This window comes from Podarcis gaigeae (genome assembly GCF_964106915.1).
Source record: "Podarcis gaigeae genome assembly, chromosome: 1".
NCBI lineage: Eukaryota > Metazoa > Chordata > Lepidosauria > Squamata > Lacertidae > Podarcis > Podarcis gaigeae.
This window is the reverse complement of record NC_139678.1, coordinates 43,785,895-43,801,947: the sequence shown is the minus strand read 5'-3', so window position 1 is coordinate 43,801,947 and position 16,053 is coordinate 43,785,895. Positions and strand designations below refer to the sequence as shown.

The window sequence follows — 16,053 nt, the reverse complement described above, 5'->3', positions numbered from 1 at the left end:
GGAGCCAGTTACCTTCAAAATGGTGGGGTGGGTGGGGAAGAGAACAGTTTACAAAGCAGCTTTCCTAAATTATATCATATGCAGCCTGACATAGCCACATGCTTGTGGTTCTGGTGTGAGATTATTATAGGCTTTTAAAACATGAGATGGCTGTTGAATATGTACAGATAAATAATAAATCCCGGGGACTTTTATGAGAAGCAAAGTGAAGATAATTTACCCATTCTTTTGTGTTCAAAAATGAGTGAACACCACCACTATTGTTGGAAAGTCATCTTCGGGCTTTAAATGTGAAAAATATGGATGTTTTAATTTTTTTGTACTTAAGAGCTGTCTCTGTGTCCTGCTTGACATGGTCACTTTAAAATACAGAATACAGACAAAGAGAGTCTAGGAGTAGGGTTCATTTACCGGAGGCTGTTTGTCTTTGAAAACTTTTGAGTGAGTACAACACATAACCAAACATGATGGAAGCTTCCTGGAGACAAAAAAAATGCTGTTCTGTAACTGAAAGTGGTATTGAAGTTTCCGTCCTTTTCATAACAGCTGTGCACGACTGGTGATGAGAATTGTGACAGAGCTTCTCTGGCTTTCTATAGTTGTGAGGAAGGTATTTATAAGGGTGGTGATGATACCTCAGTAAAAACTGATCACTTCAGCAAGTAAGGTTGTGACCGTCAATGTTCTTTCAGCCTAGCAGTCTTGTCAGATTAATTGCCCTTCAAAGAGGCATTCTAGTCTTCCCTGTGTGTGTCCTGCTTTAGTCCCCTATTTTTGTATCTCTTTTCTTCCATTTCCCTCTTCTTAGGATGAGTGGGAGGAAATAATTAGACTTTGCTGAAGAGCAGCTGATTGTGGTATTCCCTAGGAATCCACTGCTGAGTCCAGCAAAGCCCGGGGTTTGTTCGTGCTGTTGCAGTGGAGGTTGGCAGTGAATTTGATTGAGAAGATAATTATTTGGGTGGGTGTAAATAAATACCTGGCTCAGTGAAAGAGGTTGCTCTGATGAGAGAGAGTGACAGGGGTTGGGGTGGAAGCACTTTGAAGGAAAGCATATGGTCCTGGTAGGCTGCAGGGGCAAACCAAGGGAAAAACACTTTGCTAGAGGTGCAATGTGTCCAGCATCAGAGAAAAGTGCTGTTGCAGTATGAGAGCTGTTCTGTGTGAATTTGGCTTGTGTCCTGCATCCCACAAATGGAACTCTCATCGCTGCTGCAGACATAATGGGTTGAATCCCATTGTTTTCCAAATGGATTGAATCCCATTGTTCTCTTTTGCTTGTGGAGGGGCTTTAAAACTATTGTGTGCCTCTGCTAGTGGAAGAGGAAGGGAGGTGACTTTTGCCAATTTCCCTTTGCAGCCCCCTGCACCCTCAGTAAATCTGCTCCAGAAGGTTGGAGAACTTTCTAGAACAGAATGGAAGGTGATGCAGCAGCCTGCTGGGGTTATTAATTAACCCCTGCTTCTGTTTGTGGTAACATCATCTGAATTGAAAGCTTTTTTTGCAAGCCGAAGGGACACCTTTGGGCTGAGCCCAAAAATTATCAGTCACATGAGTTTCTGTAATTAGGAATCAAGTGATATCTGTGCATGTGTGAAGCGGCTCTTAATCTTTGATCAGCCAAGGGCCTTGACCATTTCCTATCTTAAATTAAAACAATGAATGAATGAATGAATGAATGAATTTTTATTCTGCTTGTTTCGCAGTCTCTTGGCAGCTTTCAAAACATCAGTGAAAATATTACAGAATGTACAAAATTGACAAATATTAAAACTGCAACTTGATGAATCCTCTCCAGCCAAACAACTGCTGAAACCTTGCTTAGAAATAACACATTATTGTTTCTTTTGCTCCCCTGTTTCCCCTCTCTCAGTTACTTGGAAAAGGGTCATTTCAATTCTCATCCATAAGTGGAGCTTATGACTGTAATGTTGCTTTCCCCATTTATACTAATACACTGAGTGGTGTGTTGTTGTTGTTGTTGTTGTTGTTGGGTTATATTTACTCTCTGGTTTTTATTTATAGTGCCATTATTGTTAGTTGCCCGGAGGACTTATCTGATATTCAGCTTAGTTTTACTGAGAGGAGACCCACTGAAATGATCATGATTAAGTTAGGTTCATTCATTTTAGTAGGTCTGCTCTGATTAAACAGTTATAGGGTGGCATGTAAATATTGTTAGAGTTCAAATCCCCATTAATCCATGTAGTTTACTGGGTGACATGGGTCTGGTCTTCACCTCTCAGCTAACCTACCTGCCAGGGTTGTGAAGATACAATGGGGGGGGGGGCAGGGGAGGCACCATGTATGCAGTGTTGACTCCTTGGGAAATAAGTGTAGTAATAATTTAATAATAGATAAGATTAGGGCAATGCACCAGTTCAGCTTGCTTGTGAAGCCATCTAGTTGTAGACTAGATATAAATGATACTCTCATGAGTAAAGTTTGTTCATTTATTTCATTCAGAATATCTACCACTTCTCAAAATGTGTTAAATAGTAAAACTGGACAACAATGAAAGCATCCTAAAACATGTTCCACAGTCACTGAATCTTTTAGGCTGATCAGTCAGTTGGCATTAGCAGTTTGAGTTTTACCTCTCCCCTTCATGGTTTCTCTTTTCTCTTTCAGGAGTGATCCAGAAGGCGGTGGCCAGATTCCACCTCCGCCAGTCACCTGGAGTCAGGTATCGGGCTTCAGGCCCATCATTGAAATGCAACTGAAAGCATGCCTTGAACAAATAACCCAGCTGGAGATCTGGCAGGCACTGCACCCCCTCACAACAGCTTATGTCCTTTACATGGCGGCCTATTACAGTCACTGCAATCAGCAGGTGAGGCCTGTGAAAACCAAAGAAATATCTCTTGCAACTGGTTGCTGGGTTGATCCTTTATTCCCCAGTGCAACTATCCATCTGGACAAGGCTTGGGGTACAGTCAAGGGAAGGAAGTGCAGTTGTCTTAACTGAAATGATACAGGTGCCTGTCTTCTGGGTTCCTTTGTAAATTCAGGTGAACCTTGCAGCTGATTTCAGTGTCTTTCAGTCTTATAATTTGCCATGGTATCCTCCATATGTTGCTGGACCACAGTTCCCATCATTCCTGGCCACTGGACATCCTGGCTGGGGCTTATGGGAGTTGGAGTCCAACAACATCTTGAGGCCCTACCTTGGTTAACCTGGCTTTACTAGGATGACTCTGGACAGGATCAGCTTAATATATCTCTTCCCTCATTCATGGGGAGAGTGTCAAAAGCATCAGAAACTTTCCAAATCAAGTGGAAAAGATTTAACAGTAGTTTTCAGCCCCTGTTGAAATGACCTTCAGGAGCTTTTTTGAAGCAACTACCAGTCAAAAATTCTTTATGAAATCACGAAGCAAATGAAAATAAATTTGTTATTGATTATACTTGGATTGTTTGATGCCTGACCATAGCCAGAGCCATATATGCATTCTGTAGCTGCATTCACACATGTCAGTAACCCATTGCTTTTCCAGCAAGCCATGAGTCAACTCACCAACAAGCAAACAAGCCATGGGCTGTTTTTCCAGAACTTGATTTATTTTCCAGCTGTTCTTGTATACCTTGTATAGCTTGGTGAGCATCTGGGATGGCCAGAAGCAGCTCCTTAGTTTGGACCTGACACCAAACCATAGTTAAACAAGCTGTGGTTCATAAGCTTCACTTTTATTTATTCATTTTACGTTATTAGTTTATGCCGGGGGAGGGGGATTACGAATCTCCTTCTACATATCAAGTCTCAAGGGAATTTACAAACCATAAAAACAACTAAAAATAGTTTTAGAAACCGTACAAAAAGCAAATAAAGATATGTGTTTGTTCTGTATTGTTTTCAAACCTAGCGCCAGGGACCTTTTCAAGCATTGGTTTGTTGCCAGAAAGCAAATCATGGGTAGTCTTCAAACAAGCCATTGTTAACCTAAAGAAACTATGGATTAACATTACGTGTGAACCAGGCTTGTGTCTGAGCACTTTTCCCATTCATCTAAAGCTTATCTAGAGCAGGAGGAGTACAGTGTGCATCTCTGTATTCCTCTGTTTTGTTTGATGTCTCCCTTACAGCACAGGAATGGAGGAAGAGCTCCTGTTGGGAAGGAGACAGTGATAGTCAACTGTAGAGCATGAACAGGAAAGAACAGTTTCCTCCTTGCCAGTTGTTCAATATATTTTGACACCCTTGACCCACTTCTAATTCCATACAGAAAAGTAGTGATTGATCTCTCTATCTTGCAAAGAGCTGAATTAAAGAGTCCTGGATTTGCAAGGGCCTGTAAGGAGACTCTTCAGCTGTCCCACTTGAAGCATTAGGGCAGTTCCACCAGCCCAGGAGTTCCCAAACTCTGGTCCATGGACCAGCAGTGGTTGCAAGCTTCATTCAGGTGGACAATGGCAGGTCTCTTTTAATACAATTAAAAACCATGCAGCATCTAGCACATTCAACATACAATTGCTACAACAGGTAGAATAATTATTAAGTGATCTGCCAAGATGTCCTGCAATTTTCCAGTGAAGCAGGGAAAGAGACAATGAGTTTGAGAACCACTACATTACCCCCTTCTTGATGTGCTCTTGCCTTGTACTCAAGTTCTTTAATAAAACATCCCTAGGCAAATATGTTTGGAGGCATTGATCATGCATAATAAATCACTGTCCTGGACAATGTCATGAGGCAAAATCATGTGCCTGCAGCATCTTGAATTTAAAAAGGAAAGAAATCAATAGGTCTGACTCATGCACTGTATATGTTGTTGGCTTAATTTCAGAGTTTTCACAAAAACGCCTTTTTCCTCCCATTTCCCCCCTCACAGCCATCAGTAAACCCCATTGACTCCTTAGAGGAAGTGGAGCATCTGACGTCAGCGCTGCTGCTGCCTCTTCTCAGCCAGCCAGTCATGCAGAACCTCTGGGAAATGCTCAGGTAAAATCTGTGCCCATGTCTGTTGCTGCTGCAGCAAGCCAACAAGCAGCAGTGGTGCTGTGCTGTCATTCTTTGGGCAGCCAAAACAGTTCAGCTGGATGGACAGGGCTGTGTGTCTTCTTTCCTTCTGCCCCTGTCCCTATTTGTCTTTTGATCTCGCTCATAAAGTCAGAGTAAATTATGCAACGTGGGCATACATTAAACTGCATCATTTACACGGGTTACAGAATCCTCCTTTGTGGCACAGAATATTAGTTTACCTTGGTGCAGAGGGTTCTTTATTCTTGCCAGTGTGGTGTAGTGGTTAAGAGCGGTAGACTCGTATTCTGGTGAACCGGGTTTGATTCCCTGCTCCTCCACATGCAGCTGCTGGGTGACCTTGGGCTAGTCACACTTCTCTGAAGTCTCTCAGCCCCACTCACCTCACAGAGTGTTTGTTGTGGGGGAGGAAGGGAAAGGAGAATGTTAGCTGCTTTGAAACTCATTTGGGTAGTGATAAAGCAGGATATCAAATCCAAACTCTTCTTCTTCTTCTTCTTCTCTTCAAGAGGATAGCATTGCATCGTACATTCAGGATTGTACTTTCTGCAGCCACCTATATGGCAAAGCTGAAGAAGCCAATGAGTGAAGGAGGGCACTCTGGGTAGAGTCCCACTTTGTCTGACAAATCTAGCACATGAAACAAATCCCAAATTGGCCCTGGGTTGGTCAGCAGAACTCCCAGAACAGCATGCGGGGTGGAGTGGGGAATGCTTGCCTTTCTGGTACTATTGTCCCATTGAATTTCTCTCTTTAGCTGGCAACACTTTAATCACATGGATTATTTTTTTTAATAAGTTGCTTTTTTCTCAGTAGTATTTGCCTTCTGAAGTATAACCTCTCTTTCTCTCTTTTCCACACAGGCCATGCTCTGCTGTGTGCAATCCTTTAACCTGCTCTCCAGCGCCAGAATCTCTCCCCAGCATCGTTTCTCTGAGCTGCACTGGGGGCAAACCCCCAATGAGCCTTGCAGGCTCTAAATCGCCTTTCCCTTTCCTTACTGCCTTCCTGGTGCTTGTCGATAGCATCATCACAGTACACAAAGGGCTGGTTGGCAAGGTGAGCACTCCTGGTGTTTTGTTCTGCTGTTCTTCAAGCCATTTCTGTTGGAGACATGCTCTTTTCCAAAAAAGAGAACAGAGGACACTTCCTGCATCTGAGAAGAAAGGGTAAACAGGACACTGTAACAGTGTCCCATTTAAGTGTTTCAGGCAACCAGATGCAATAAAGCCAGGAGTTTGTTGAGTGAGCCCTGAAAGCCTAACCCTTGGGAATATGAGAGCCTGAAGTCTAGCCTTTGGGCATATAAACCCTCTTCAGGTTTTATAAAATTATAAGCTTGGAGGCATGAGGCTATGTGAACCGCATGCAAAAACACACCCCGACTTGGCAAATTCTGTAGGTGGTTTATAAGCGTGTTTGTGTACAAGCCTCCCTCCAGTCTTGAACTCCAGTTGGAAACCAACCCTTACGAGGAATGGTTGAGGGAACTGAAGGAGCTGGGTATGTTTAGCTAGAAGAAGAGAAGACTGAGAAATGACATAATAGCAATCTTCAAATATCTGAAGGGCTGTCACATGGAAGATGGAGCAAGCTTGTTTTCTCCTTCTGCAGATGGGTTGTTAAAAGTCTGAAAAGCCCCGGAGCAGGTAAAATTGACAGACTTGGTAAGAAAGAAGGAGCATTAACCATAAATGATTACTATTCCAGACAAATGGGCTCTTTTCCTATGTCTCTTAAAATGTGAATATAGCATGCATTGTTCTCTCTGGGGAAACCATCAGTTTTCAATTATCCCAGCAGACAATGAGAAGGATGTTGTAGTAGCTGAGCATATGAATGACATTTCTATATGACAGAAAAAAACTAGCTAAAGGAGACTATCACCCTCTAGATCCAGGTGTTTTTGAACTGACATTACCTTTTTTTCTTTTCTTAACACAGTATGTCTCCATACTGGACGTGAAGGGTGTGACAGACTATCTGCTGCAGAGCTGGACTGCTGACCCACCTTCTATAACTCCTTCCTCTGCTTGGCTCTTGAGCCATGAATACCACTTTCAATATTACGTGCTTTCACTGGCTCAGAAAATGGTAAGCTCTTTGCATCCATCTTCACTTCTGGTTTGCTTAGCCCACCCATCACCAGCCTAGGGCCTTCCAGATGTGTTTTACTACAGCACATGCTGGTTGTGACTGATGGGAGTTGTAGTCCAAAACATCTGGGGAACACCAGGGTGGCTTTGCCCATGTACATATTACAAAACCTGCTGGGGAGGGGATATGGTGAATGAGGCCGTGGTTCCTCAATAGTATTTGGCACCTACTGATTCACTTTACAATGTTCCCCACTCTGTTATAACACAATGTTCCCCACCTTTGATAATGAAATGGACAAAAGAAGCCAATAGGTGTTTTCCCCCCACCTCCCATCCCAATTTGCCACCCATAAAGAAAACATACTGCATCATCTTAGCAGTCTGCAGAGACCTAAAGCTGTCTGCTTCTACTCCCACCCACTCCCTTGCCACCCAAACATGAGCAGTAGACTCTATCTGAAGGGACTTATGGGTTGTGGGAAAGTTGGGGGTTGTGTCATGTGTATTCATTCACCATAAGGTGAAACTGGCTGAAAATCTGAGTGATCCACTGTGTAAAGCCCAGATTTTGGCCAACCGAAGTATCTGCCTTAACTTGTCTCCCACCACGTTGCATAAACACCATGCAAAGTTGCACTGTGTTGTGCTGATTCGCGGACTTCGTGGTGAAAAGCCAATGTGTAGGGGGATGTCTTTTGAGGATGTTTATCAGGATAAAAAAAACTGCCTGCTCTTGCAGCTTGGCATAGAGCATCTCCCTTTATTCCTGTGTCATATCATGACCCATATATCTGTGTCAATGCGCATGGCTGCAACATTTTCACATGCTGGATTTTTGTTTCCTGTGCAGGCAGGTACTTGTCCGGATTACAGCCGGCATGCTTCGCTCCATCACTGCGTTGCCATGGCGTTGTTAAGCCGTTTGTTGCCAGGCAGTGAGCACCTGGCTCATGAGCTCCTATTGGGCCTTGTTTTCAATGCAAAACTGATTCCGTAAGTTCCACTCCCTCTTTCCACCTCTTCCCCATCACTCCCCTTGAGTAACCCTTCCAAAGATGAGGACGTAGAGAAACTGTTTTGGAAAAAAGGAAAGAGAGATTTACAGGAGAGCTTTAGTTTCAGTAACCTACTGGGGAGCCTGTTCTAGGTTTCCTTGCAGTGGGAGTTGAGGACATAAAACGAGTCTTGCTGGATGTTACTAAAAGTGTGTCTAGATCATAAGCAGATGCTTATGACAAGCAGGACACAACTATCTTATCATTCTGTTCCTCTTTGACCCCCAACAATTGATATTCCGAGGCACACCGTCTCTGATCCTGGAGATAATATATAGCCGTCATGACTAATACTTGTGCTGTCCACATAGCTGAAGAAACATTTTGATGCAGCTCCGTGGCCCCGAAGGACAAAGTGTGACTTCTTGCTCTTCTCTGCACCAGCTGTGAAGCCTTTTAAATCTCCGTGCCATCTTTATTGCTTTTCCACTTGTAACTTTTTCTGTGCAAAAAGTTGGAGGTTATGTTTGTGCAATTTTTTAAAAAATTGACTTCTTCTATGTTGATGGTGATATATCCTTAACGTAAACACTGCAAAGTGGGTTAAACTGTGAGAGATTTGCCGAGGCCTAAGAAGGTGACCTAGTCCACAAACGTGGCACTTTCGGCACTGCACTCCACAAGAGTCAGTCTGAAAGCTGAAAATGGGCGTTAGGAATTGCCACGTGTTCAGGCCATTTCCCCTTCAATATATTCCTCATCCCAAAAATAAGTTATTAAATTTCACTGCATTGAGGCTGCTTATAGTCATGAGAAAAGGAATTGAATGTTTCAGTCTCCTTGGAAAGATGGATTCCCATGTATAAAAATGGTTGGTGGCCTCTGCATACACAGACTCCAACTCCCATCATCCCTGGCCATCGGTTGGCTGTGGTTGCTGGGAGTTAGAGTCCAGCAACATCAAGATGGGGAAGGGTGCTGTAAGATATGATAATGAGTGCTACACACTCAGAGGCCCTTTCTACATCCAGGAATCCCCTTTATACCCCTTTCTGAGTTGCCCTAGCTATTCCTGGAGGTGCATTTATTCTAGCAATCTTATCTCTGTTCTGCTCCAGCTAGGCACTTCTTACATACTTATAAGCAGCACCTGCCACACTGTAGAATATATTTCCTTAGGGCAGCACCCTGGAGTCATGCTGCATCTCTGTTTGTGAAAATGTAGATCCTAAGACTGTTGGGGATTACTCTTTTGCTGTAGGAAATAGATAAGCAAATAGCAAATATCATTGCATTATTCAAGAAAGCATTGGCATTCATCACCTGTCTCCCCACCCCCTCTTTTGTACAGGGAAGGCAAATCAGGGGGGCCAGAAGCTGCTGATTTCTCAGACCTCCTGCACTTGAGCTCAAAGGCGAAGCCAGCACAGCCAGGCTCAGCCGCTGCTGTTCCTCCCCTCCCTAGTCGTGGTGCCTTACTGGAGGAAGCATACCAGCATCTCCCACTGATCCAGGCCTGCTACCTCTCTCACTTTGCTTATTTGGAGCCTGGCCTTGTTCGTTCCAGAGATGTTTACCAAGGCCGAACACACTTAATCCAATCCATGATTCTTCCTGAGGTCAAAGGGCCAATCCTGCCTTCCGATTGGCCGTTCCTTCCTCTCATCAACCTCTATAACAGTGTGACTGGTGCAGAAACCCGGTGGGCTGGGCTGAGTTCTCTCCCACTGGATCTTGTGTGCACAGTGACTCAGAACCTGCAGTGGGTCCTCTTGCTGGAGACTTGGAGAGCCAGGGTTCTTCAGGGCATCTCGGCGGCAGCCAAACTTGCAAGGCTTATGTGTGTCTTCCTCACGGGCAGCGACTTGTTCCTGGAAGGGCCTGTCCATTGCCACACAGCCGCTCTACTCTCCCTCTACTGCCAGCCCAAAGTCCTGGATTCCTTGAACTTGGATGCTCCCCTCCCTGGCTTAGCTTCTTTCCATGACCTCTACATCAACCTCCTTGAACAGTTTGAAGGAGTCTCCTTTGGAGACCCACTCTTTGGCGTCTTCGTGCTTCTTCCTCTGCAGAGGCGGTTTAGTGTGCAGCTAAGGATGGCTGTCTTTGGAGAGCATGTGAGCACCTTGAGGGCACTGGGAGTTCCACTCCAGCAGGTAGGTCTCCCCAAGATAAGTCTGGTTTGTTTTGGGGTAGGGGTGGTCTTTGGGAGGTGGGAAGCAAGCTCAAGAAAGCCCTGCTGGATCAGACTGAAGGCCCATTTAGTCCAGCATCTTGTTCCCCCTGTGGCCAACAAGATGTCCATGAAAACCCCACAAACAGCACATGAGCGTAGCAGAACTCTCTACTTGTAATCCCCAGCAAAGCTGTCATGAGCAGTAGCCACTGATAGCCTTAACACTTTATGAATGTGTCTAACCCTCTTATAAATCCATCCACGTTGGTGGTCCTCACTGCATCTTTGGGTTTAGCTATGTCCTGCGTGAATAAGTACTTCCTTTTGCCTGCCCTGAATCTTCATGTCCCTGTATTCTAGTACTATGAGAGAGGGAAGGAAGGAAACGTATAAGGAGGCAGAAGTAGCTGGCAGGATTAGGGGGAGCATAATTCTGTTCCCCACTAGGGATGGACTGAGCAGCCTAATTACCTCTCCACTTTTAGTTTTGCTGGAGCTCAGTCTGTCAGTTTGCATTTCTTGGTGTAGAAAGTATTGATCTGATGTGTAGCGATCTTTCCTTTTCTAATTAATTCAAGAGGGTTCTGGAAACTTTTGTGTGAAAAAAACAAGCAGAAGGTTCTATGTGTTTGGGTTATTCCTTCAGAGAAGCTGAGTACAGCTGGTTTAAACTGGTTCTGTTATCTCTTCTGTCAAGGTCATGCTGACTGTAAAAGTAAGGCCAGAAGGAGCCTGGGTTTCACTTTCTATCTCTTTTCCTTCTGGTGAGGTGTTTTGTACATAGTATAAGTTATTGTAAGTTTAAGTCTGCTGCAACTGGACTTCTTATGGACAGTGCCAATCCTGAATGTATGGGATTTGTGACCATTATGCTTTTTTTCCTTCAGTAGCAGTAACGCTCTGCTGGATGAAATATTAATTGCCTTTGGTCTATTTTTTTGGAAATCCTGCAATGTGTTTAAGTTTTTACTCTACTAACTTTATGATGGAATCTGCTCTGGATCAATATTGAGTAGAATTACATGAGACAGTCATAGGTCTATTCCAGCCTATCTTGCGTCCCTGAACAAATGCATGAAGAGCCCGCAGTTAAATTTTACACACTCTTCATGTACAATTATTAGTGTGTGTGTGTGTGTGTGTGCACAATAAATGTGTTTCAGTATATTTTTCTATAAAATATACTTTTTAAAAAACATAAAATACATATTTTTGAGTGGTGTTGCTTTCTTGGTTTTGTTGCAGTTTCCTGTGTCCCTGGAGCGATACCTTTCCCCTGCTGAAGACAACCTGAACCTCCTCCGGCAGTACTTTCAGACCTTGGTCACAGGGACCTTGCGACAGAACTGGTGCCCTGTACTTTATGTGGTTGCTGTGGCCCATGTCAACAGCTTCATTTTCTCACAGGATAGCACCACACAGGTATGCGATCATCTTTTGGCCCTGGTGCATCCTGTTCTTCTACCAAGCTGGTTGTTTGATGCACACAGTTCCTCCCTGTTATGTTTTGATGCTCTGTCTCAATTGGTTGTGTGAAAAGCCCGTCAGCTTTTAGGAGGGAGGATCTGGATGAATGTCTTGTCCTGGGCTGTCAGTGTGGACCTGGGATTTTTAGAGATAACAGAAATAGCCTGTGGCATTGTTGTTGGGTTGCCTTTTGAAGACAATATGGAAATTTTCATTTGTCCAGAGTGCTCCACTGCTGCCCTCCTGCTCATAGGAGAAGCGTGTGAGCTGCTTCACACTTTGTTTTTGAGAAATGCTTTAATTCCCTGCTCAGGAGATTGAATCCTGCTGCCTTTGCTGCACATTCCTGTTGGGAACAGGGCACCCAGCCAATGCAGGATTAAATCCTCTCCTCCTGCCCACCCGCTGATGTCAACAGTGATGTCAGCTGATGGGTGTGCAGTTGTAGTTTGGGGGAAATGGTCTCCTGGAACAAACTAGAACCTCTGGTTGTTCAAGGTTGGCCCACATGCTAAGCCATGCTTTTGCTTAGAGTGAAGTGTGAGCCAGACCACTGAATCCTCACTAGGTCTATCAGGCCGCTTGTCATGCATGCCAGCGGAAAGCTGATTTGCCAAGAAACTTAATTCAGAAAGAGCAGCCCAAGAAACAATATGTAAAGATGAAAAGGTTGCTTTTCTGTATAGGATATACAGATATATAGGATATATATATATCTGTATAGGATATACAGATTTTGGCTCTTGCATGTTCATTGTTGCCTGTGATGGCCAACAATTCCCTTGGGGATTCTGAAGAGCTGGATTCCTTTCTTTTAGAAAAGCAACTATAAGTTTTTTTTAAAATAATATTTATTAAAGTTTCAAAAGAGTTACAACAATGAAAAAACAAAAAAGAAAACAAAAAATACAAAATACAAAAAAATAAAAACAGTTAAAAACAATCAATCTTTCCATATCTTGTCTTTCATTTACTTGTTTCCCTGACCTCCTCACACCTCCCTTTTTTGTATTCTAGTTCAATAGTTGTTTCAGCAAATCCTTACCATTTTTGCTTTTATCTTGATATTTTATCTTAATATATTGTAACTTTACATTTCCACCTGTTAACAATCCATTTTTACATACCCCTTTGTAACATTGTTGCTAAAACCACATAACTTCATTCCAGCATCCTTCTAACATTCCTTAATTTTACAGTGTTTCTGTAAATAGTCTTTGAATTTCTTCCAATCTTCTTCTACCAACTCTTCTCCCTGGTCTCGGATTCTGCCAGTCATTTCTGCCAGTTCCATGTAGTCCATCAATTTCATCTGCCATTCTTCCCGGGTGGGTAAATCTTGTGTCTTCCAGCAACTATAAGTTTAACTTTTATTTTATTGGTACTTTTATCTCAGGAGGCTGATGTGGCCCGAAAAAGCATGCTCCAGAGGACCTGGCTCTTGGCTGATGAGGTAGGCACCCTGCAGCTGGCTCTCAAAACCAGTCCTCGTAATACTACAAAAGAGAGTTTTGTGGAATGATGAATTTTCACAGTGCTCTATGGGTTGTTTGGCTGAGACACATTAGTTCAGCCCATTGGCTCACTGCAAACAATCGCTCTGGTTTCTCTCCTGAGTCTTCTTGCGCAGCAGCACAAAGGACACATCATTTCCATAGGAATGGAGGGATGTTGATCATGCAAACTATTGAACACCCTTCTTACAATCACAGTTTAGCATTAAAATGTCCAACTAAGAAGCAAGCCCCGATTCTATATGGTATGTGACAGAGCACATTTTACTGTGTGGCCAGTTGGGTAATTTTCTGAAAGGCAGACTGTTGGGTGAGGAATATTCCTGCACTGGAGCAGTTAAATGGAGGAAGCACTCACTGGCTTTTTCTTGGTCACCAGAAAGAGCCAGGATGTATCTAGTTCAAACCTAACCTCAGCCACCAATTCACTAGAGACTTGGGCAATCCGCTAAATGTGATTGTGAGATTCAGCAAGCAATATTGTAAGCTGATAGCTAGGAATCTTGTTTCCCCTTCATAACAAGCATTAAAACTACAGCACAGTTCAAACAATAACTCTGTTTGCAGCTGAGTTACCAGCAACCTAATACTGACGCGCAGCGTAAATTAATAACGCAGAGTTTTTAATTGAAAGAATAAGAACTTTACTGAGTTAAAATAAACTTCTTCATAAACAGCATGGTTCCAAACAGTTTGACTGAGATTACATACTGACTCTGCTCATGACTGAGGCACACTGACTCTGACTGAAATCTTACAGAGAACACAGAGAGAAAATGGCTTCTAAGTCACATGTCAGAGTGACTCAACAGTTAGCAGTTAGGCCTGAATAACTTTAGTAGGCCCAAAGGATTGTGCAGTCCCAGCACTTCCCAGCCTGCTTTGCTGCTTCTGCTCTCATGTGTCTTTGTCACATGACAAATACTGCAGGCGTTGCAGCATTATTAAGGTGCAAATTCCCCCAGAACAGATGTGCTGATAGTATGGACATCATGTGTTTGGGCTGCAGCATCTGAGTGACTACTGCTTAGTTCCCTTGTGCTCCTTATGCTTTCCCCATAAGAGAAAAAGCATAGCCTGGAATGGCCCATATCTCCAGGGTTTGAGCCATATTGGGGAAACTGCTTATCTTTCATTCACCCTCTGCTTCCTCCTACACTCTTCAGGTACTCAAGCGACATCTTCTCTACTATAAATTGCCAAATAAAGAGAGCCCGGTGGGCTTTGACCTTTATGAGCAGCTTCCCACCATTCGTCTGAAATACCTGAACACCGTGACTAAGAAGCAGCCCAAGGAGGAGCCATTCGCATCAGATTTGTAGAGAAGAACCTCAGCAGCTGACAGTGGCGGGGGCAGCAGTGCTAAGACCGGAGAGGAGGTCGGTCACCCTCCTGGTCTCTTGCCTTGCCTGAGGAGCACAACAGGAAGGGATCTGCACTCTTGGCCTGGCTTGGCCTTGGCATGGTTTCTGTGAAAGCGGCTTGACTCTTCATGATGGAAGAAATTGGACAAGCAAGTGTTTCTGCCAAGATGAAAGACAAATGATTTTAGGAAAAAAATAAAAGGTGATGCAAATGTGAGATTCCAGTAGGATTATTGGCATCTTTTACTAGAAAAAAGAAAGGCTTAATTTTCTCGTAGCACGTGGTGAAATGTACAGTGGTACCTCAGGTTACATACGCTTCAGGTTACAGACTCCACTAACCCAGAAGTATTACCTTGGGTTAAGAACTTTCTTCAGGATGAGAACAGAAATCGTGCTCCGGCGGCGCAGCAGCAGCAGCAGGCGGCCCCATTAGCTAAAGTAGTGTTTCAGGTTAAGAACAGTGTCAGGTTAAGAGATGGACCTCTGGAACGAATTAAGTACTTAACCCGAGGTACCACTGTACCTGGAATGTTAAGTCTTATGGTTTGGCTGGAAGGCTGTAATGCAGCACTGGATTTAGTTTGGAGTGGGTGGTTCCTCTGCACAGGGTGCTGAGCCGAGGGGGTGTAAAATCAAGAAGATTCATAATTGAGAATATTCATTTGGGGGTGCCAAATTTTGGGCTCTTACAGGGCACCGAAAGATTACCAAAGTCTGTCCCTGGTGCAATGACTTGGGTAGAAATATCTGGGGAAAGTGGGAACTGATTCACCAGAATTGTTCATGGGATAGTGATTTGAACAAGCTGTTAAGTCCTGCAGCTGTTCTGCGCCTGACACATCTTGGGAAATGACATTAGACGTCTCCATCTCTGTGCCAAGCCACCTGTTCCCTCCACCCCCAATCTCTCTGCATTAGCTGTTTTCTCTCTCTTTGTTTTTCTAACCATATTATATTTAATAAAGTTATCTTTCGCATAACAGGATGTTTTGGCAGCTGCTACAACTCCCCAAAAGCAAAAGAAGAAGAATGTGGTTGGTGGAACTTAATAAATCTGAAGGCATGCTCTGGGATGCCATGTCAGGGATCTGTAGGGGACACACTGGAGCATGCAAAACCCAAAGGGAGTCTGGGCTTGTTCCCATCTCAGCTAGTTTTCTGTGATGTCTAAACTCAGCCACTGTTTGAGTGACAAGGCCATTTAATCACACTTCCTGTGATTAGGAAGCGATTACCATTCCCCCCCCCTTTTTTTTGCCAGGGCAACCTAAAGCAACATACAACAATAAATGAACAACATACATTGAAACCATCATAAAACATAAAAAAATCATAAGAGACATTCCTATTTTAAAAAAACCCCATTCATTAAAGGATGCCATAGATAATGAAAAGCCAAATGTGGGGTGGGGGGGGGAAAGGTTTTGCCTGGCGCATAAAGATATGTAGTGATGAG

General features: G+C 43.6%; 1 protein-coding gene and 1 long non-coding RNA gene across 6 annotated transcripts in view; both read left to right on the top strand.

Moving 5' to 3' along the window:
- The window catches only part of LOC310847759, a 148,333-nt gene extending 132,756 nt beyond the window's left edge, over positions 1 to 15,577 (top strand). The window contains exon 2 of the long non-coding RNA XR_014566000.1: positions 15,109 to 15,577. This is a non-coding gene — a long non-coding RNA (uncharacterized lncRNA). The remainder of the gene's footprint in view (positions 1 to 15,108) is intronic.
- RPAP1 (RNA polymerase II associated protein 1) overlaps positions 1 to 15,577 on the top strand; it is a 45,737-nt gene extending 30,160 nt beyond the window's left edge. For all 5 annotated transcript variants that reach the window (XM_083744234.1, XM_083744230.1, XM_083744231.1 and 2 more), the window contains 9 exons: positions 2,633 to 2,834; positions 4,831 to 4,940; positions 5,843 to 6,038; positions 6,924 to 7,073; positions 7,929 to 8,071; positions 9,425 to 10,229; positions 11,495 to 11,671; positions 13,113 to 13,169; positions 14,397 to 15,577. In XM_083744234.1, coding sequence (XP_083600360.1) covers positions 2,633 to 2,834; positions 4,831 to 4,940; positions 5,843 to 6,038; positions 6,924 to 7,073; positions 7,929 to 8,071; positions 9,425 to 10,229; positions 11,495 to 11,671; positions 13,113 to 13,169; positions 14,397 to 14,552 — 1,996 coding nt within the window. In that variant the 3' untranslated portion in view covers positions 14,553 to 15,577. The remainder of the gene's footprint in view (positions 1 to 2,632; positions 2,835 to 4,830; positions 4,941 to 5,842; positions 6,039 to 6,923; positions 7,074 to 7,928; positions 8,072 to 9,424; positions 10,230 to 11,494; positions 11,672 to 13,112; positions 13,170 to 14,396) is intronic.
- Positions 15,578 to 16,053: the final 476 nt, after the last annotated feature.